Source organism: Ovis aries, chromosome 9, assembly GCF_016772045.2.
Source record: "Ovis aries strain OAR_USU_Benz2616 breed Rambouillet chromosome 9, ARS-UI_Ramb_v3.0, whole genome shotgun sequence".
NCBI lineage: Eukaryota > Metazoa > Chordata > Mammalia > Artiodactyla > Bovidae > Ovis > Ovis aries.
Genome location: NC_056062.1, coordinates 47,289,443 through 47,312,514, shown reverse-complemented (window position 1 = coordinate 47,312,514; position 23,072 = coordinate 47,289,443). Strand labels below are relative to the sequence as shown.

Sequence of the window (23,072 nt, the reverse complement as noted above, 5' to 3'; positions counted from 1 at the left end):
TGATGGAATTCCAGTTGAGCTATTTCAAATCCTGAAAGATGATGCTATTGAAGTGCTACACTGAATATGCCAGCAAATCCGGAAAACTCAGCAGTGGCCACAAGACTGGAAAAGGTCAATTTTCATTCCAATCCAAAAGAAAGGCAATGCCAAAGAATGCTCAAACTACCGCACAATTGCACTCATCTCACACGCTAGTAAAGTAATGCTCAAAATTCTCCAAGCCAGGCTTCAGCAATACGTGAACTGTGAACTTCCAGATGTTCAAGCTGGTTTTAGAATAGGCAGAGGAACCAGAGATCAAATTGCCAACATCCACTGGATCATCAAAAAAGCAAGAGAGTTCCAGAAAAACATCTATTTCTGCTTTATTGACTATGCCAAAGCCTTTGACTGTGTGGATCACAATAAACTGTGGAAAATTCTGAAAGAGATGGAAATACCAGAGCACCTGACCTGCCTCTTGAAAAATCTGTATGTAGGTCAGGAAGCAACAGTTAGAACTGGACATGGAACAACAGACTGGTTCCAAAAAGGAAAAGGAGTACGTCAAGGCTGTATATTGTCACCCTGCTTATTTAACTTATATGCAGAGTACATCATGAGAAATGCTACTGGAAGAAACAAAAGCTGGAATCAAGATTGCCAGGAGAAATATCAATAACCTCAGATATGCAGATGACACCACCCTTATGGCAGAAAGTGAAGAAGAACTAAAAAGCCTCTTGATGAAAGTGAAAGAGGAGAGTGAAAATGTTGGCTTAAAGCTCAACATTCAGAAAACGAAGATCGTGGCATCCGGTCCCATCACTTCATGGGAAATGGATGGGGAAACAGTGGAAACTGTGTCAGACTTTATTTTTTTGGGCTCCACAATCACTGCAGATGGTGACTGCAGCCATGAAATTAAAAGACGCTTACTCCTTGGAAGAAAAGTTATGAGCAACCTAGATAGCATATTCAAAAGCAGAGACATTACTTTGCCAACTAAGGTCCCTCTAGTCAAGGCTATGGTTTTCCAGTGATCATGTATGGATGTGAGAGTTGGACTGTGAAGAAGGCTGAGTGCCGAAGAATTGATGCTTTTGAACTGTGGTGTTGGAGAAGACTCTTGAGAGTCCCTTGGGCTGCAAGGAGACCCAACCAGTCCATTTTGAAGGAGATCAGCCCTGGGATTTCTTTGGAAGGAATGATGCTCAAGCTGAAACTCCAGTACTTTGGCCACCTCATGCAAAGAGTTGACTCATTGGAAAAGACTCTGATGCTGGGAGGGATTGGGGGCAGGAGGAGAAGGGGATGACAGAGGATGAGATGGCTGGATGGCATCACTGACTCGATGGACATGAGTCTGAGTGAACTCTGGGAGTTGATGATGGACAGGGAGGCCTGGCGTGCTGTGATTCATGGGGTCGCAGAGTCGGACATGACTGAGCGACTAAACTGGACTGAGCTGAACTGTTTTGCTATGGACAAGTAGGCAGCGTCACATTTGGCACGTGCACAGAGCTCTTCCTTGTCTCTGTACTTTTACTAGCACCACTCCCCACAGGTCTTTCTCTGAACCTTTTCCCATCCTACTCATTCTGTAAGTCACACCTCAAGTTCTGTTTTGTCTGTGAACCCCTGCCTAACTGTTGCTCCTTTCTCCAAACACTTGTTGCTTTTATTAGCTTCATTGTCCATTTAGTATATCCATGAAATAGGTCTCAGTGTAGTCCTCTAATTATTGCCTGTTTGTGTTTTATTTCCCCAACTATGACAGTTTTTAAGCACTTTGGGATCATGGTGCTTGTATTCACTATACGTAATATACTGGTTATATGATTGCCCACTCAGGTGTTGATTGGTTAAGTAATTGATTGTCCTTGTGTCAGGGAGGGTATTATGGTTTACAGTCATTTTAATGTTTTCATATCTCAGCCCTGGGTTTGGGGCTTCCTTTCAGCATTCATAGAAGGAACCTTATGCTCTCATCCTTTTATTATTAAGTTCTGCCATGATGCCGTATCTCTTTTATTTTGTTAGGCACTTAAATTAGAGAAGGAAACAGCAACCCACTCCAGTATTCTTGCCTAGAGAATCCCGTGGACAGAGAAGCCTGGTGGGTTGCCATCTATGGGGTCGCACAGAGTCGGACACGACTGAAGCGACGCAGCAGCAGCAGCAGCAGCAGGCACTTAGATAGAAAAAAGTTTCTGGGTTCTGTACTGCTGCTCCTTAAACACCCGTTTTCTTTTAAATTTTCATTTTATATCAGAGTATAGTTGATTTACAATGTTGTGTTAGTCTCAGATGTACAGCAGAGTAATTCACTTATGCATGCATTCGTGTCCCACTCTTTGTGACCTAATGGACTGTAGCCCCCCCACCCCCCCACCTCCCCAGGCTCCACTGTCCATGGGATTCTTCAGACAAGAATGCTGGAGTGGGTTGCCATTCCTTCTCCAGAGGATCTTATAGATAGACAGACAGACATAAATATATATATATACACACACACATATATCTGTTCTTTTTCAGATTCTTTGCCCATATAGATTATTACAGAGCTTTGAGTAGAGTTCCTGGTGCTATACAGTATTCAGTTCCCATCTTGATCTCAAAGCTAGCTGAGACTGTGAAGTGCTATTTCCAAATTTTGTATAAAAATAAGAGTGACTAGAAAAACACAAAGGTTTTTATGTGGATCTGAAAGGGTATGATAGAATAAAAATCTCTTTGTTAAGGTGGGAAAAAATAGTTACCATCTCAGAGGTATGCTTCATCCCAATTTCTGTTGCCTCTTACTGCTAATTTACTCAAGAGTTTGTGGCTCTATGGAAGTTGATCTTGTAAAAGGCTGAATTATCACTTAAAATGTGACTTTCATATATTTTACATGTTTTGTGACTAGACACTACCTATTGCGTTAAAAAACTCCCACGGAATCCTGAGAGAAAAGAAATTATAGGCAATGGAGAGCAACAGTATGTTTATGTGAAAGATGGAGATATAATTAAGACTGAAGGTGCCACACTAAGGTAAGTCAATGTCCTTGAGCTGGGGAAGGCAGGATGGGGATCTATGTCTATGTGTTACAAAAGCGGGAGAAGGGAGATTTCATCACATTTGCTTGTCTGAGTGAAGATATCTCAGGAAGGATACAGAAGATGTGCTGACATTGATTTCTCTGGGCGGAGACAACAGGTTGCTTGATAAGCAGAGGAAAAGACTTTTCACTCAATCTACCTTTCTAAAATTGTTTATTTGAATTAATTGAGGACCTTTGTTAATAAATCAAATTTAAATGTTAAAAAATCGAGTAGCTTCCCGCTAGGGTGAGTAAGGGACCTTCCCATTAGGTAAATTCAGGGCTCTCTCATGCTCTCATTTCCAAAGGCTGCCCCGTCCCTAAAGTAAACACATTTCAGGCCAGACTCATCTCTCCTGAGACCTGTCTGAGGGATTTGAAAGGGTATTTCAGATTCAACTTCAAAGCTGAACTAATTCTGGTTTTCTCTCCCCCACCAACTGTACTTGCTTTCCGACTTCAGAATAGTTACTTTTCTTAGTACTTTATAGAATTTTTTTTTTTCTGCTAAGATAGAAGCTGACTCCTCTTCACTCTTTATTATTCCTCCTTCTCCCCTCCCCACCCTTGCCTGCTACATTTAATCGGGTTAGTTTTTAACCTCAGAAATATTTGGCAGTGCAGCCTTTTTCACCATGTGTACAACCACTACCTCTTACTCAATCTTCCTGGCTTCCTAATCTAGCCCTTTGTACCTCGTGTCACCTGGAACGTAGAATAGCGCTCCCTGCACACAAGGTGATGTTTGCTCCCTTGATGTGTGACAGTCTGGCCCCACAGGTTCCTGGTCTTCGCTCTCATCACTGTCCTCGTAGGCACAGTTACAAGGACATTGTGTGCATCCAGGCCTTGGCTCGTACCATCCCCCGTACCAGGCATTGCCCCTTCCCCTCAACTTGTCTCCCTGACAGATTCTTATCTGTTCATTCTTCAAACCTAATCCACCCATTACTTAGTTGCAGAACCCTTTCTGGACAAAATTCATTGCTCCTTCCCCTAACTTTCCTATAACCTTTATTGTTTTGTCATAGCACAGATTAAATTTTAAGGTTTTTTGTACATAAGTACCTCAGGTAATCAACTCCTTAGCTTCACTAATTAATATTAGTTAATTCTAGTTGCTGTGGTCAACCAACCCAGAAATGGGTAATGGCTAAAACACGGAAGAAGTTTAGTTCTCAGTCACAGAAAGTCCAAAAGTGGGTAGTGAATAGTGAGGGACTCTCCTGCAAGTGAGGTTTCAAGCTCCTTCCATTTTGTGATTCCATTACCCTCAGTCCTTGCTTTCGAAGTCGCCATGCTCACCTCCCTCAACCCAGCAGGTGGAGAAAGAGGCATTGCAAGCACTTTATGACAGAAAAGGCCATATGCAGACTCTGAAAAGAATGGTTTTCCAAATGAGTCTTTCTCAATTAAAAGAAAAAACACCACTGGGTCTGTTCATAAATGCATTTTATTGTGATTGTTCATAGGATTGTCTGTAAGATATGATACACACTGACACTATTTTTTCCATGGTGGTTTGATTTACACGTATTATGGTTCAGCTAACATCCATCAACTCATATAGATAAAAAGAAATGAAAGAAGAATAAAAAGAAAAAAAGAGCAATTTTCTCCTTGTGATGAGAACTCAGGATTTATTCTCCTAACAGCTTTTTTATAGATCATACAGCAGTGTTTAGTCACCTTGTTGTACATTGTTTGCCTTGTACCAACCTTATAATTGGAAATTTGTACCTTTAACTACCTTTCCTCCATTTCTCCCTCCCCTCACCCTCCACCTCTGGTAACTATGCCTGATCTCTTTTTCTGTGAGTTTGATGGGTTTTTTTTTTTTTTAAGATTCCACATATAAGTGAGATCATGTTGTATTTGTCTTTCTCTGTCTGACGTATTTTACTTAGCATAATACCTTCAAGGTCCGTCTACATTGTCCCAAATGGTAGGATTTCCTCATTTGTTATGACTGAATAATCCTGCATTGTGTGTATATGTGTGTGTATAACACAACTTTTTTATCCATTTATCCGTCAGTGGCCGCTTAGGTTACTTCCATGTTTTGGCTATTGTAAATAACACTGCTGTGAACATTGGGCTACAGATATTTTTGGAAGTTAGTGTTTTCATTTCCTGAGCATCTATTCCTGAGAGTAGAATTGCTGGTGATATGTAGTTCTATTTTTAATTTTTCGAGAGTTCTTCATCTTGTTTTCTGTAGTGGCTGTATCAATTTACAGTCCTGCCAATAATGCACAAGCGTTTCCTTTTGTCCACACTCATAGCAGCACTTCGTATCTCTTGTGTTGTTGGTGATGGCCATTCTGACAGGCATCCGGTGACATCTTATTTTGGTTTTAATCTGGATTTCCCCAATGACCAGTGAACAATTTTCATGCTCCTGTTGGTCTTTCATCTATCTTTGAAAAAATGTCTATTCAAGTTTTTGGTCATTTTTTTAATTGGATTTTTGCCGTTGAGTTGTTTGAGTTCCTTATTTATTTTGGATGTTAACTCCTTATCAGATATATGGTTTGCAAATGTTTTCCCATTCTGTAGACTGTCTTCATAATTTTATATTTGCTAGAAATATACCTACTGGAATCATTTTCATATAACATGAATACTTTCATTAACAGGTTGCAGCAGGTTTAATCAGACCAGAGATGATTTCTAACATCTCTTTAATAACTTGACATTGGTGTAACTATAAAATTGTAATTGTTTGCAATATATAAAGCATATAGTTAGAAACTATAAAGGCATAAAATTCTTAATGTCAGTTCTTAATGCCTCTCAAAAGTAATTGCTCCCCTTACACTAGTAGCTTATGTTCTTGTACCTTATAGCTATTACATTTTTAGCAGAATTTTTTATAAGGACTTGATTTTTTTTTTTTGGTAAGGGAGAAATCATTCTAAGTTATACTCATTTCTGTTTTCTTCTTGTTCTGTGGCTAAGTCATGTCTGACTCTGTGCAACCCATGGACTGTAGCACGCCAGGCTTCCTTGTCTTTCACTATCTCCCACAGTTTGCTCAACTCATGTGCCTTGAGTCAGTGATGCCACCCAACCATCTCACCCTCTGTTGCCCCTTTCTCCTTCTACCTTCAGTCTTTCTCAGCCTCAAGGTCTTTTCCAATGAGTTGACTCTTCAGGTCAAGTCACCAAAATATTGGAGCTTTCAGCTTCAGCATCAGTCCTTCTAATGAATATTCAGAATTGATTTCCTTTAGGATCGACTGATTTGATCTCCTTCCTGTCTAAGGGACTCTCAAGAGTCTTCCCCAGCACCACAGTTCAAAAGTATCAATTCTTCACAGCACTCAGCCTTCTTTATGGTCCAACTCTCACATCCGTGCAGGACTACTGGAAAAACTATAGCTTTGACTGTACGGACCTTTGTTGGCAAAGTGATGTCTTTCTTTTTAGTACACTGTCTGGATTTGTCATAGCTTTTCTTCGAGGGAGCAAGTGTCTTTCAATTTCAGGGCTGTGGTCACCATCCACAGTGGTTTTGGAGCACAAGGAAATAAAATCTGCCAGTGTTTCCACTTTTCCCCATCATTAGCCATGAAGTGATGGGACTGGATGCCATGATCTTAGTTCTTTGAATGTTGAGTTTTAAGCCAGCTTTTTTACTCTTCTCAAACTCTCATCAGGAGGCTCTTTGTTCCTCCTCATTTTCAGCCATTAGAGTGGTATCATCTCAGTCAGTCAGTTCAGTTGCTCAGCCGTATCTGACTCTTTGCAACCCCATGGACTGCAAAACCTCAGACTTCTCTGAGGTCCATCACCAGTTCCCAGAGCTTACTCAAACTCAGGTCCATCAAGTCAGTGATGCCATCCAGTCATCTCATCCTCTGTCGTCCCCTTCTCCTCCTGCCTTCAGTCTTTCCCAGCATCAGGGCCTTTTCCAGTGAGGTGGTTCTTCACATCAGGTGACCAAAGTATTAGAGTTTCAACATCAGCCCTTCCAATGAATATTCAGGACCGATTTCCTTTAGGATTGACTGGTTGGCTCTCCTTGCAGTCCAAGGGACTCTCAAGAGTCTTCTCCAACACTACAGTTAAAAAGCATCAATTCTTCAGCGCTCAGCTTTCTTTAAAGTCCAACTCTCACATCCATACATGACTACTGGAAAAACAATGGCTTTGACTAAATGGACCTTTTTGGTAAAATAATGTTTCTGCTTTTTAATATGCTATCTAGGTTGGTCATAGCTTTTCTTCCAAGGAGCAAGTGTCTTTTAATTTCATGGCTGCATTCATCATCTGCAGTGATTCTGGAGCCCAGAAAAATAGTCTCTCATTGTTTCCATTGTTACCCATCTATTACCATGAAGTGATGGGACCAGATGCCATGATCTTCGTTTTCTGAATGTTGAGTTTTAAGCCAACTTTTTCACTCTCCTCTTTCACTTTCATCAAGAGGCTCTTTAGTTCTTCTTCACTTTCTGCCATAAGGGTGGTGTCATCTGCATATCTGAGGTTATTGATATTTCTCCCAGGAGTCTTGATTCCAGCTTGTGCTTCCTCCAGCCCAGCATTTTGCATGATGTACTCTGCATGTAAGTTAAATAAGCCGGGTGACAATATACAGCCTTGACGTACTCGTTTCCCGATTTGAAACCAGTCTGTTGTTTCATGTCCAGTTCTAACTGTTGCTTCTTGACCCACATACAAATTTCTCAGGAAGCAGGTAAGGTGATGTCTTTAAGATTTGTCCACAGTTTGTTGTAATCCACACAGTTAAAGGCTTTGACGTAGTCAATAAAGCAGAAATAGATATTTTTCTGAAACTCTCTTGCTTTCTCAGTGATCCAGCAGATGTTGGCAATTTGATCTCTGGTTCCTCTGCCTTTTCTAAAACCAGCTTGAACATCTGGAAGTTCACAGTTCACGTACTGTTGAAGTCTGGCTTGGAGAATTTTGAGCATTACTTTGCTAGCGTGTGAAATGAGTGCAATTGTGCAATAGTTTGAACATTCTTTGGTATAGCCTTTCTTTGGGTTTGGAATGAAAATTGACCTTTTCCAGTCTTGTGGCCACTGCTGAGTTTTCTAGATTTGCTGGCATATTGAGTGCAGCGCTTTAACAGCATCATCTTTTAGGATTTGAAATAAATAGCTCAACTGGAATTCCATCACCTCCACTAGCTTTGTTCATAGTGATGCTTCCTAAGGCCCATTTGACTTCACATTCCAGGATGTCTGGCTCTAGGTGAATGATCACACCATCATCATTAAATGGGTCATGACAATTTTTTTGTCTAGTTCTTCTGTGTATTCTTGCCACCTCTTCTTAATATCTTCTGCTTCTGTTAGGTCCATACCATTTCTGTTCTTTATTGTGCCCATCTTTGCATGAAATATTCCCTTGATAGTTCTAATTTTCTTGAAGAGATCTCTAGTCTTTCCCACTCTGTTGTTTTCCTCTATTTCTTTGCATTGATCACTGAGGAAGACTTTCTTATCTCTCCTTGCTATTCTTTGGAACACTGCATTTAAATGGGTATATCGCTCCTTTTCTCCTTTGCCTTTAGCTTCTCTTCTTTTCTCAGCTATTTGTAAGGCCTCCTCAGACAACCATTTTTCCTTTTTGCATTTCTTTTCCTTGGGCATCATCTTGACCACTGCCTCCTGTACAATGTCAGGAACCTCCTCCCATAGTTCTTCAGGCACTCTGTCTATCAGATCTAATCCCTTGAATCTACTTGTCACTTCCACTGTATAATCGTAAGGGATTTGATTTAGGTCATACCTGAATGGTCTAGTGGTTTTCCCTACTTTTCTTCAATTTAAGTCTGAATTTGGCAATAAGGAGTTCATGATCTGAGCCATGGTCAGCTCCCGGTCTTGTTTTTGCTGACTATATAGAGCTTCTCCATCTTTGGCTGCAAAGAATATAATCAGTCTGATTTTGGTGTTGACATTCTGGTGATATCCATGTGTAGAGTCTTCTCTTGTGTTGTTGGAAGAGGGTGTTTGCTATGATCAGTTCATTCTCTTGGCAGAACTCTGTTAGCCTTTGACCTGCTTCGTTTTGTACTCTAAGGCCAAACTTGCCTGTTATACAGGTATCTCTTGACTTCCTACTTTTGCATTCCAGTCTCCTTTAATTAAGAGGATGTCTTTTTTGGGTTTTAGTCTTAGAAGGTCTTGTAGGTCTTCATAGAACCATTCAGCTTCAGCTTCTTCAGCATTACTGGTCGGAGTATAGACTTGAATTACTGTGATATTGAATGGTTTGCCTTGGAAACGAACAGAGATCCTTCTGTCATTTTTGAGATTCCACCCAAGTACTGCATTTTGGGCTCCTTTGTTGAAATCTAATTATTATTAATTTATCATTCATGCTATTAGAGTGGTGTCAGTTTTCTTAAATACTGTTACGATTTGAATTTTGTCATCTTTGCAATGTCTAGGGCAGTGGTCTTATTAGTTTTCTCCATAGCTTTATTATTATTATCAGGGATCTTATTGAAACACCCTTGCAGTTTTTATAAACTTTATTTGATCACTATGTTATTTTTAAATTTGCTTTTGCATTCTATTTGTTAATATTGAGTTGACCAAAAAGGTCATTCAAGTTTTTCCATGCCAGCTTATGGGAAAAACCCAACAAACTTTTTAGCTAACCTAATATTTTGGTTAAGATTTTTATAATAATATTAATTAATGAGACTGGGTAGTTAATTTTCTTTTTATGCAGCCTTATCAGGTTTGGCAGTCATAAGTTTTCCTTCTTTACCTAAGTTCTGGTGTAGATTATAGTGAAACTATCTGACTTTTAAGTGTTTGTTAGAGGTAGTCCATAAAAATACTGAGCCTTTAGTTGCTAACAGTTACACATCTTGTTAGTGAAGTTTCATTGTTGCTTACTCTTAATATAGCCCTGTGAGTTAAGCTTAAATAAGACATATAATTTAAACTTATTTGTCTATTTTTTATAGATTCTCTTTTAAATTCTCAATTAGCCTGGAAAATCCCATGGATAGAGGATCCTGGTAGGCTATAGTCCATGGAATTGCAAAGAGTCGGACATAACTAAACGACTTCACTTCACTTCAGACTTTAAAAAGTCATGTAATCTAACTTACTTTATTAAAAAAAGGTTTACCTGCATGTGCACGCTCAGTTGTTTCAGTAATGTCCAACTCTTTGCAAACCTATGGACTATAGCCTGCCAGGCTCCTCTGTCCATGGGATTCTCCAGGCAAGAATACTGGAGTGGGTTGCCATGCCCTCCTTTAGGGGATCTTCCTGACTCAGGGATTGAACCCAAGTCTCATGTCTCCTGCCTTAGCAGGCAGATTCTTTACCACTAGCACCACATAGGAAGCCCAGAAGAAGGTTTACTCATCATAACTTGCTAGAATCTAAAACCAAACTTGAAAATATGTTTATTAGACCATTAGGTAGGCTTTTCAAGGTCTTGAAGCAGAGAGGAATGCAGAATTACCTTCGGTAGGTAGCTTTTTTAGGCCAGACAGACACACACACTCAAAAAAAATTCAGGCACATGACATACATAATTAGCAAAGGGGGTGAAAGTGGACACCTCTAGGGAGAAAAAATGAAAGAGGGTGGAGCAGTGACAGTAACAAATCTTGAAGGACTGTTTGATCCGTTGCTGCATCTTGACTTTCCCATTTAATTTTTTTTTTTCTTTTCACTTTTCTTAGTCACTTTTATTTTATTTTTTTTTAATTTTTACTTTATTTTACTTTACAATACTGTATTGGTTTTACCATACATTGATATGAATCTGCCACGGGTATACATGAGTTCCCAATCCTGAACCCCCCTCCCACCTCCCTCCCCATATCATCTCTCTGGATCATCCCCGTACACCAGCCCCAAGCATCCTGTATCCTGTATCGAACATAGACTGGCAATTCGTTTCTTACATGATAGTATACATGTTTCAGTGCCATTCTCCCAAATCATCCCACCCTCTCCCTCTCCCTCAGAGTCCAAAAGTCCATTCTACACTAGTTTTTTTTTTTTTTATAATTTCCCACTCTGAAAAAAATCAGAGTTGGTTTCCCCCCATTCTCCCAAATCATCCCACCCTCTCCCTCTCCCTCAGAGTCCAAAAGTCCATTCTATACTAGGTTTGTTTTTTAAAAAATTAATTTCCCACTCTGAAAAAAATCAGAGTTGGTTTTCACACTTCTCTTACTTACGGGCTCCATTCCTGTCTCCCCGTCTTCTGGGGTCATAATTTTGGTTAGCTCAGTATTCAATGTTAACCTTACTAGGACTATAGATACTATTTACAGCTGAACCATGTAGTAAGCTGTGCTTAATTTTCCTTTCGTGCTTTCCTGCAGTTAATAATTGTTTTGTTACTTGAATAATTTTCTATATACTTATCATTAATTCAACTCCAATCACATAAATGTTCTCTCAGAGTGTTTAAATGTATCTGGGATTCTTGCACTTCTGTGTTCTGGATGAACCTCCCTCAGAGCCTCCTAACTTGCTGTCCTGGATGGGTCTCTTCCAGGCTGACTGTATGATCCTCCCAGAATTCCCTTCATGCTCACCTGGGGCTTCCCCTTGCCTCCCTCCAGTCTTGGATTACCTGTCCCCTGTACCCCATAATTTTCTTTCTTGATACTCCTGTTTTGGTGGAGCCCACCTCCAATAGCTTTCTGAGAAAGTGCATTTTTAAGACCTTTCATATCTAAAAATGTCTCTGTTTAATCCAACTTGACTTAAAATGCACTGTTTGTAAATTCCAGGTTGAAAATCTTTTTTCCTTCTTGGTTTCATATGCAAGATTTCATTGCCTTCTAGTTAATACAGTATCAAGACTGAGAAATCTGAAACCTTTCAGATTGCTGAACTTTTTTGACCACCTGTTTGTTTTTTTTCTTTCTGTTTTTTTTCTTCTTCACTATGTTCTGGAAATTCCCAGTGGTATACCTTGGAGGAAGTTTATAATGGTGGATCCTTGAAAGGCCTTTTCAGTCTGGAAACATGTGTCCTTCAGGTCTCACAATTTTCCTGAAGTTGTTCACTGATGTTTTCTGTAATCTGTTTTGTCCTGTTTCATTTATTAAACCCCGCCTGTTTTGTTAGAACGCGTAGACTCATCCCCTAACTTTTATTTTTTTTCTCCTGGTTTCTATCCTTTTTGCCTTTTTGCTGTACTTTCTGGGTGGTTTTTAATCTCCTAATCCAATTTTTCCCTTTCTCTTCTCACAGTTTTAGCTTTCAGGAGATCTTTTTGCCCCATAAATGCTCTGTTCATACTATTCTTTCTTGTTTCATCGTTGCAACTTCTCATCTTTCCTAGGACATTAGTGGGGCTGTTTTTCTTTGTGGCTGTGGAGGGGAGGTTTGTGTGTGTTTTTGTTTTTGTTGGAAATTTTCTTCCTTATAATTTGTAGCCTCTAAATTGGTTTCCTTGTTTTTATTTGCTCTCCTCAGTTTGAAAGGTTCTCTTCAGATACCTGGTGATCTGGTGTTTACCAGTGTCTTCTAAGGGTGAATGTGTGCACAGTTGCTTCAGTCATGTCAGACTCTTTGTGACCCCGTGGAGTATAGCCCGCCAGGCACCTCTGTCTGGGATTCTCCCAGCAAGAACACTGGAGTGGGCTGCCATGCCCTCCCCCAGGATGTCTTCTAAGGGAGATGACAGCTCTTTGGGAGCTCTGAAAACGGCTCCTGTAGGTTGTGCGCCACCCTGTGGCTCCATCTAGATGAATTGTTTAGTTGAGGAACTTCCAACATAGGAATCAGAGTCTTTCTGCCTGAGCTGGGAATGTTTCCCAGCAAAGACTTTTCTCATCTTCATGAAGAGTAAAGGCCTGGCTGCCAGCATTATAGGAGCTGAGTGTGGAAAGAAGGCTTGCGGATCCATGTGTATTCACGTGGTCTTCCTGTTTTTAGAAGAGTTTCACTACCTCTGTCGGTGTCTATGTTTCACCCTCATTGAAGTTTCCTTCGTTGAAGATTAAATCTCCAGTCTTCTCCTTCAGTGGGGTTGGGGTGCTTGTCAGGCTGCTCCAAATGAGAGGGGAATCTGAAGACCTGAATGTTTGCTAAATACACTCTCAGCCAATCTTTCTTCCTTTAATCTCCACTCCCCCCTCTACTTCTAGATTCCTGGTGCCCCACGTCCAGAGACTGGAGACTTCTACAGTGTGAATCTGGTTGGGTCTCAGCTTTCACATCTGCCAGCTTAGATGTCAGTTTTTCTCTCATCTAATAAGTCATTTCTCACTCATATGTCTTCTTTTAGCTTCTAGAATTCTAATGATATGGTCCATTCTCCTCACTTCTTTTAGCTTCTAGAATTCTAATGATATGGTCCATTCTCCTCACTCCTATGGGTTTATGCCATTTTTCACATATCCCTTTATGGTAATTTATTGATGTTTTAGGAAAAGAAGAGATGCAGGTGTTCAATCCAGTCTTAACCAGAAACACATGCTCAATTCCTATATAATAAATGCAAATATGCAATTATATCTGCCCTATCTTCCCCCCAAAAAAGTCCATTATTGAGAAAAATTATCTAAAGTATTCCAGGCAAATAAAATCCAATACTGTTTAGAATAGGCAAAGAGAAGGACTTCCTTGGCAGTCCAGTAGTTTAGACTCCATGCTTCCACTGCAGAGGGCATGGGTTTGATCCCTGGCCAGGGAATTAAGATCCCTCATGCTGCACTGAGCAGCTGAAAAAATAAAATAATTAATTTAAAAAATCAAAACAGAGCTCTGTTTTTGCAGCCAAAAAATAAAGTTTTATTTTAAAAAAGAGGTAAGGATAATTAACCTCTCAAGCTAAATAAAACATAATTTAAATCTTATTCCATCAGACATTTTTTGCTATCTCCTGTGATTTCATTATCTAAAATAGAAAATGAAGAGGTTAATAGTACCCACCCCATTACTAGTAGGAAGGATTAAGTGTATAATGCTTGTAAATTCCTGAAGTCAGTGCCTGGCACATGGAAAGCAATATATTGATATTAGCTACTACTGAGTGCTAAGCATTGGGAATATAAAGATGAGAATTAGACAGGAGTCCAGCCTTTCAGAGATCATAGCCTTGTGAGGTGGAACGGTAAACAGGAAAACAATGTGAAATCTGCAGTAATTCAAAGTATACAGCTCAAAGTACAGGAGTAACAACAGAAAAAAATGACCACTAGAGAGGGTTGCCTGTATGTGGCTGAGCAATCAAGTACCCTGCAGAACAAATTATTTAGACTTAGTTTTTTAACTGGTTGATTATTGGTAAGGTCATAAACCTTCATGTAGGGGATTTCCTGGCAGTCCAGTGGTTAAGACTCCACTCTTTTCAGAAAATGTGTTGACATCATTTATTTGTGTCTTTTCCATAAAGAAGAAGAGAATAATTTATGACTCAAAATTTCTTCCAAGCCTACGAGTTCCAACTGTTGCTATTTCTTCTTTGAACTAGAGTTATATACACACCTGGCCACACTGATGATCATATGGCTCTAGTCCTAGAAGAAGAAAATGCTCTGTTTTCTGGAGATTGCATCCTAGGGGAAGGAACAACTGTATTTGAAGACCTCTATGATTATATGAACTCCCTGAAAGAGTTATTAAAAATCAAAGCTAAAGTTATATATCCAGGTGGGTCATTCTTTTAACCTAGCAAACCATTTGTTTCAAATGATGAGAAAGATTTCCTTTTGGTTTGTGTGTGTCTTCAGCCTTGAAGAGATATATATAAACTGCTTCTTTCTAAATTAACCCCTAAGTCTTGTCTAGCAATGCAATTAAAAAGAAGACTGAGAGTTGTATTAATAACTTTTTTAAAGATAGGGTTATTTTTTAACATCTACCCAGCTGTTAATAGAACTCTTAAACAAAGGAAATAAACTTATTGGGACCAGAAAATGTTTTCATTTCATGAGCTATCTTTAGTTTTGTTAACTTGATTTCTGCTGTGGACTGAATTTTAGCCATGTGACCAAGTAACATTTGACCTCTGAGCTTTAGTTTTTTAACTCACACTGTGGAAATCAGTGGGGCTTCCCAGATGGCACTAGTGGTAAAGAACCGGCCTACCAATACAGGAGACTAAGAAACGTGGGTTTGGTCCCTGGGTCAGGAAGGTCCCCTGGAAAAGGAAATGGCAACCCTCTCCAGTGTTCTTGTCTGGAAAATCCCACGGACAGGGGACCCTGGCAGGCTATGGCTCGTAGGGTTGCAAAGAGAAGGGCACAACTGAAGTAACAAGCATGCATGCATGGAAATCAATATTTTCCATATTAACTGTGAGACTGTACATTTATTTCAGTTCCTCAGGAAAAAAAATACCTATTATTAGTATATCAGCTATCACTGCCCTGCTCTACAGTATGAATCTCCCCTCCCTCTTAAAACCTAAGAAAGATACAGGACCCAACAGAAGGACCCAGGAGGGAAAAAGAGACTCAATTACTGACTCTCTCAAGTCCTTCTGACTTGTTCCGAGCCAGAGAGCCATGAAAAGCTCTGTAAATACAGTGTCTTCAATACCTTCATATTCTTTCATGAGTTCCCACTGCTGAGGGGTGGGAAACATACAGTTGGTTGGACTAGGCATTTGGATTAATGTATGACATCAAAGAAGCAGAGGCTGACAACTGTTTTGAAAAAGAAGAGAGTAGACGTTTGATGCACTCACATTGGAGCAAAGCTAATGAGAGGGTGCCTGGTACAGGTTCTTGGAGTGTTGGCTTTAGTGAATCCAGTGAACTGGCTTATTGGTACAGCAGGAGCCCATTTGTCAATGGTATTCCATAGCCATAGCTACCACATATTAAAGCCTACTACCCTACCTGCAGGTACAGTGTCAGGATCTTCACAAAGCTGTCTTCACAAAAACTCAGTGAAGCAGATAGCTGAAGAAATAAGCTCCAAGATTCAGAGACTTTCACAGCCATACAGCTAGTAAATGGTAGTCCATATCATAAAGCCTGAGCTCTTTATATAACAGGTCAGTCTACTTTTGGTTTCTTGTTGTTACTCTTTAGTTGCTAAGTCATGGACCCCATGGACTATAACCCGCCAGGCTCCTCTGTCTGTGCGCTTTTCTAGGCAAGAATACTACAGTGAGTTGCCGTTTTCTTCTCCAGAGGATCTTCTTAACCCAGGTATCGAACCCACATCCCCTACATTGGCAGGTAGATTCATTACCACTGAGCCACCAAGGAAGCCCCTACCCCTGGTGATTGTTCTCAGATATCTTAAAAAAAAAACCTCTCTTGCAGATTGGTGTAATATATTCATTTTCACTGTTTTAAGAGAAGGTAAATTTCATTATGACCTTATCTGGGTATCAATGTTTCTGAACTGCTAGCCTGTACATAAAACTCAAAGTTCTCCTGTGGTCCTTGTGAATTGTTAATAGCTCTTCATCACTTCCATGAAGTTACTTTATATATTCCACTTTTCAATCTTTGATAAGCATAGTAGTTAAGAACACAGAGTGGTTAAAAGCATCTGAGTCAGAATCCCAGCTCCACTTGGCTATGTAACTACAGGCAGATTAATTACCCTTCCTATGCCTCAGTTTCTGCTGTTGAAAGGAGGAAATAAACATACGTACTTCATGGGATTCTTGTAAGAATAAAGTGTATCAAGCATTTAGAGCAGTACCTGGCAAATAAACTCAACATTAAAAAAAAGACTAAGATCACGGTATCCAGTCCCATCACTTCATGGCAAATATTGGGGAAACAATGGAAGCAGCAACAGACTTTTTATTTTCCTGGGCTCCAAAATCACTGTTGACAGTGACTGCAGCTATGAAATTAAAAGACACTTGCTCCTTGAAAGGAAAGCTATGACAAATCTAGACAGTGTATTAAAAAGCAGAGACATCATTTTGCCAACAAAGGTCCGTATAGTTAAAGCTATGGTTTTTCCAGTAGTCATGTAAAGATGTGAGAGTTAGACCATAAAGAAGGCTGAGTGCCATGAAGAATTGATACTCTTCAATTGTGGTGCTGGAAAAGACTCTTAAGAGCCCTTGGACAGCAAGGAAATCAAACCAGTCAATCCTAAAGGAAATCAACCCAAAATATTCATTGAAGGACTGTTGCTTAAGCTGAAGTTCCAACACTGTGGCCACCTGTTGGAAAGAGCTGACTCATTAGCTGATGCTGGGAAAGATTGAAGGTAAAAGTAGAAGGGAACAGCAGAGGATGAGATGGTTGAGTGGCATCACTGATTCAAGTACATGAATTTGAGCAAACTCTGGGAGGCGGTGGAGGACAGAGGAGCCTGACATGCTACAGTCCACGGGATTGCAAAGAGTCGGACACAGCAACTGAACAACTGGCAAATAATAAACACTGTTAATACTACCTGTTGTTACTGTTGTGGTTACTATTTTTATTGTTAATTTTATTGTTATCTTTTAATTGTTACTCTACCTTTTTCTAATGAACACTAATATTTTATATAGATTTTGACGTAATTCTCTAAAAGTTTTTATCTTGGTATGTAATTTTTAAATCTCTTATTACCTGTATAGTTTTCCAAATAATTCTCACTTGTATATTTAGTGTGCCTTTTCCAGTACACTTTGAAATATTTTTTTGAGTAGAGTGAATTAACTTCAGTTGTACTTAAAATTTTTTATTTGGTTGAAATAATTTTTATAATTATTCTGATTCAGGACATGGCCCAGTTATCCATAATGCCGAAGCTAAAATTCTACAGTACATTTCTCACAGAAACATCCGAGAACAGCAGATTCTTACAGTATTTCATGAAAACTTTGAAAAGTCATTCACAGCAATGGAACTTGTAAAAAGTATTTACAAGGTAAATTTTGTTTATCTTATTTGTACATAGCCACAATTTTAATAGAAGAATCTATTCACTAGATTATTAATGTGGTAAACTCATCACATCATGGAGCAGAATGAGTCTGTTAATTTTTTAAGTAATATTAGTCACTTGTATAGATTTGAGATCATCAAATCTCAAGTTTCTAGAACGCAGAAGTTGATAAACACTGGCCCAGAGAATAACCCTTCTGAGCCTTTATTAAGCCTTTTATACTTCATTCTGTAGGAGGTCATTGCCAACAGCCTGGTGATGAGGCTTTGTTATGATTTATGTTTTACACGGAGAAGGAAATGGCAACCAACTTCGGTATTCTTGCCTGGAAAATTCCATGATCAGGCTACAGAGGATCCTGGTGGGCTACAGTCCATGGAATAGCAGGGAGTTGGACACTACTGAGCGGCTAACAACAATCGTATATTACTCTGACCATCTTGATTATCTAGTGTCCTACTCGGCAGCGAATGAGAAGGGGTGATCTGCTGGAGACAGATCCTGGCTAATAGCAGTGAGAATTAGTAGCAGTGCCTGTGGAGGTGAAAGTCGCTCAGTCATATCCAACTCTTCGAGACCCCATGGACTATACAGTCCATGGAATTCTCCAGGCCAGAATAGTGGAGTGAGTAGCCTTTCCCTTTTCCAGAGGATCTTCCTACCCAGGGATTGAACCCAGGTCTCCCACATTGCAGGCAGATTCTTTACCAGCTGAGCCACAGGGGAAGCCCAAAGGATTAAAAGGAGAAAGGCCTCAAAGAAGAGCATGAGGAGAGTCATTTAGTAGAGAAAGAGCCCCTCACACAGTGGCCTCTGAGCACATTCTTGTTTAACAGCAGCATGTGGCAATCCATCCATAGGATTCAGTTTCTGAGCAAATGTGTATTAGATAACTGATGTAGGCAGTATAGCTTAGGGGTTAAGAATGTAATAAGATTATCTGGGTTTTAAGACTCCATGGCCATAAGATACCTGAGAGTGTAACTAAAGATGAACTTGAAAAGGAACCTGAGTAAGTTTCATTTAGTAAAGGTCTTTAACGTCCCATCAGACCAGTCAATCCCTGAATGTTCATTGGAAGGACTGATGGTGAGGCTGAAGCTCTAATACTTCAGCCACCTGATGCAAAGAGCTGACTCATTGGAAAAAACCCTGATGCTGGGAAGGATTGAGGGCAGAAGGAGAAGGTGGCGGCAGAGGATGAGATGGTTGGGTGTCATCACTGAGTTTGACATGAGTTTGAGCAAGCTCCAGGAGATAGTGAAGGACAGAAGCCTGATGTGCTGCTGATTTCAGGCAAAATGAGGACTTAAAAGAATTCTTTGAATTTTCATTAAAATGTAATTTGATGACCTTAACAAAACATTTTCAGGGAGCTGAGAAATGGAGATAGTCAATTTAGTTAAGAAGCTTGACTTTGAAAAATTCTTATTTAAAGAATAAAAAAGACAAATAGTGTATGTGACAAATAAGTGTATATTACCTCTTATAATGTGGAATCTAAACAATACAACAAGCTAGTGAATTATACAGTACTCTTGCCTGGAAAATCCTATGGACGGAGGAGCCTGGTAAGCTGCAGTCCATGGGGTCAGTAAGAGTCAGACATGATTGAGCAACTGCACTTTCACTTTTCACTTTCATGCATTGGAGAAGGAAATGGCAGCCCACTCGTGTTCTTGCCTGGAGAATCCCAGGGATGGGGGAGCCTAGTGGGCTGCTGTCTATGGGGTCACACAGAGTCGGACACGACTGAAGCAACTTAACAGCACCAGCAGCAGCAGCAGTGACCCAAAGTGAGACATATATAGGATGAAATAGTTTTGGTTATTACTGTATAAAAACCTAGAGTTAAAGCTGTCTTCTTGACGGTATGGAGACTCCTTAAAAGCTAGGAATAAAACCACCGTGAAAGTGAAAGAAAGTGAAGTCGCTCAGTAATGTCTGACTCTTTGCGACCCCATGGACTGTAGCCCACCAGGCTCCTCTGTCCATGGAATTCTCCAGACAAGAATACTAGAGTGGGTTTCCATTTCCTTCTCCAGGGGATCTTACCAACCCAGGGATCGAGCCCAGGTCTCCTACATTGCAGGTAGCCACTTTATCCTCTGAGCCACCAGGGAAGCCCCCATATGATCACCAGAGGAAAACCAGGAAAACCACCATATGACCCAGCAATCCCACTCCTAGGCATATACCCTGAGGAAATCAAAACTGAAAAAGACACATGTACCCCGGTGTTCACTGCAGCACTATTTACAGTAGCTAGAACATGGAAGCAACCTAGATGTCCATTGACAGATGAAAGGATAAAGAAGCTGTGGTCCATATCTACAATGGAATACTACTCAGCCATAAAAAGGAATGCATTTGAATCTGTTCTAATGAAGTAGACAAAACTAGAGCCCATTACACAGAGTGAAGGAAGTCAGAAAGAGAAATATAAATATCATATATTGACACACATATATGGAATCTGAAGAAACAGCACTGATGAATTTATTTTCAGGGTAGCAGTAGAGAAACAGACATAGAGAACAGACCTATGGGCAAGGTGGGAGGAGAGGAGGGATAAAGGGAGATGTATGGAGAGAGTAATATAGAGATTTACAATACCCTGTGTGAAACAGATGGCCAATGGGAATTTACCGTTTCATTCAGGGAACTCAAACGGGCTCTGTGACAGGCTGAAGGGTGGGGTGGAAAGGGAGATGGGAGCGTGGTCTGAGAGGGAGGGGCATGGACCTACCTATGGCTGATTCTTGATGTATGACAGAAAAACCACAAAGTTTTGTAAAGCAGTTATCCTTCAGTTAAAATATTTTTTTAAAAGTACTTCTCAACAACAACAAAGACTGTCATCTTTTGTCTTTTTTCTTTAAAAATTTCAAAAAGATTAACCATGTTATTTTTTTGAAAAAGAAATGTTGTAGGGACTTCTCTGGCGGTCCAGTGGTAAGAACTCTGTGCTTCTACTGCAGAGGGTGAGAGTTCAGAACTAAGATCCTGCACACTGTGTAGTATGGCCAGAAAAAATTAATTAAAATTAAAAATGAAAATGTACTCTCATCTTTCCTTTAGGATACTCCCGAGCATTTACATAAAATGGCCCAACATAATGTCTTGCTACATTTGAAAAAATTAGAAAAAGAAGGAAAAATATGTAAGTATTCTTCTAATTTTTTTTTAATTTTGGGTGCTGAACATATTTGTTAACAAATGAACTAGTTTTCCTGTGAGGAAAAACACCACCTACCAGAGTTCTCCCTTGAATGTCACTGTGAGTGGGAGAGACAGTCATTAGGAAGGGTTAGTAGCAAAAGGCCAGGGAACGACGCATTAGAACAAAAGCTCCCACAGGAGTGAGAGCCCTGCGTGGGGGCTCCAGTCCTCACCCACCCGAATGTAGCGGGAAGAAAACTTCGCTTTTGCCGGAGTGACCACAAAGAACTTTACATGTAGATTTGGGAACAGCCAGAGGTTTCGCAGTAGTAAAGGTAGTAAACTCAAAGATACTAAAGCAGTAATTCTGTAATTGTTCACTAGTGTTGACTTGTCAACTTAATAATCTTAGAAGTTTGCTGCTTAAAAAGCAAGAGGTGCAAAGTTGGATCCTGTGTAGAAGTTTTAGCAACGTTATTTGTACCCCCCACCCCTGCCGCAAGAGAAACCCCAACTTTATATTGAGCAACAAAATTTTTTTAAGAATTAATGCTCTTTCTAGTTACAAGATAACTTAAAATCCAGTGATTTTACTTGTCTGTTGTTAAATGTTTACTCTGTAATTTTCTTTCCACAGTTAGCAGCACAGATCCTGAGAAGAAATGGAAAGCTCATCTTTAGTTTCAGCTTAATGAAAGATTATGTTGTTTTGATTTTGGAGAATGAGATGTTCTGTTAACTATGAATTATTTACAGAGAATATAGCCTGTGGAACACTGAAAATAACCCTAGATATACTTTTAAATAACATTATATCTATTCTAAAATGTGTAAATCACATTTTGTACCTACAATATTAGCTATTTATCTAACCAAGCTCTTATAACATTTTACCAAAAATGCAGAAATCCAATTGTTTATGCATTTTCAATAAACAAAGTAACGGTTTCTTTTAAAATAATAAGTTTTATGTCATTTAAACTGGGTATTATTTTTAGAGATCATTTATCTATGACCAGTGGTCAGTAATACTTTTTTTTCCCAGCTGCTTCAGTTAACAGCACAGATGTCAATGTCATCCTTCCTTTTCTACAACCTTTGTCTATATCAGTAGATTAGAGGCTTGTTTTCATGTTTCTCTCAATCATATCATGATTAAATATCAACTCTGTTCCTCTATATCATATGTATTTTCTTCTAATGGCATCCTACAAGTGATTCATGTAAATCAACGTTTGGTAATAGAAAAGCATTAAATTCCCAATTAAAGTCATTGTGTATAAATAATTATTTCTGTAATCCATTAGTACAACCAATATGTTTTATTAATTTAGGTTTTAGTATATACTGGCTCAGTTGGTAAAGAATCCACCTGCAATGCAGGAGACCCAGGTTCAATCCCTGGGTTGGGAAGATCCTCTGAAGAAGGAAATGGCAATTTACTCAGGTATTCTTGCCTGGGAAACCCCATGGACAGAGGAGCCTAGATGGCTACAGTCCATGGGATTGCAAGACGCAACTTAGTGACTAAACCACCACCATCATCAAAATATATATGAATTATATACCAAAGATTTTTAAGATTAGAATATTATAAGAGCATTTTTTATATAAATAGTGTTTTTAAATAGTGGTTAGGTTCTAAGGTCAACCACCAGTGCTTATTTAACCCATAAGGTTGCTAAATAACAGTACAAAAATTAGCTCAGAATCCTGAAACTACTTCGTATTCTCTTTTCTAAGACTTTTAAAAAATTCTTTTAAAACTTTTTTTTTTTTTGACAACCTCATCTCTCCCTGCCCCTTTTCCCAAAGTGAAAGGGAAAGTTGCTCAGTTGTGTCCACCCATGGGATTCTCCAGGCCAGAATACTGGAGTGGGTAGTCGTTCCCTTCTCCAGGCGGTCTTCCCAACCCAGGTGTCAAACCCAGGTCTCCCACATTGCCAGCAGATTCTTGAGCAGCTGAGCCACCCAGGGAAGCACCTTTTTCCCAAGGCCTCTAGCATTTTCAT

General features: G+C 39.6%; 1 protein-coding gene across 2 annotated transcripts in view; it reads left to right on the top strand.

The window, feature by feature from the left end:
• LACTB2 (lactamase beta 2) overlaps positions 1-22,333 on the top strand; it is a 34,241-nt gene extending 11,908 nt beyond the window's left edge. Inside the window, exons 3-7 of one of the 2 annotated variants that reach the window (XM_004011730.5) lie at positions 2,894-3,020; positions 14,516-14,694; positions 17,732-17,880; positions 20,980-21,061; positions 21,698-22,333. In XM_004011730.5, the coding sequence (XP_004011779.1) occupies positions 2,894-3,020; positions 14,516-14,694; positions 17,732-17,880; positions 20,980-21,061; positions 21,698-21,741 (581 nt within the window). In that variant the 3' untranslated portion in view covers positions 21,742-22,333. Of the gene's footprint in view, positions 1-2,893; positions 3,021-14,515; positions 14,695-17,731; positions 17,881-20,979 lie in introns of both variants that reach the window. The other variant, XM_060393793.1, reaches the window with a different exon arrangement.
• Positions 22,334-23,072: the final 739 nt, after the last annotated feature.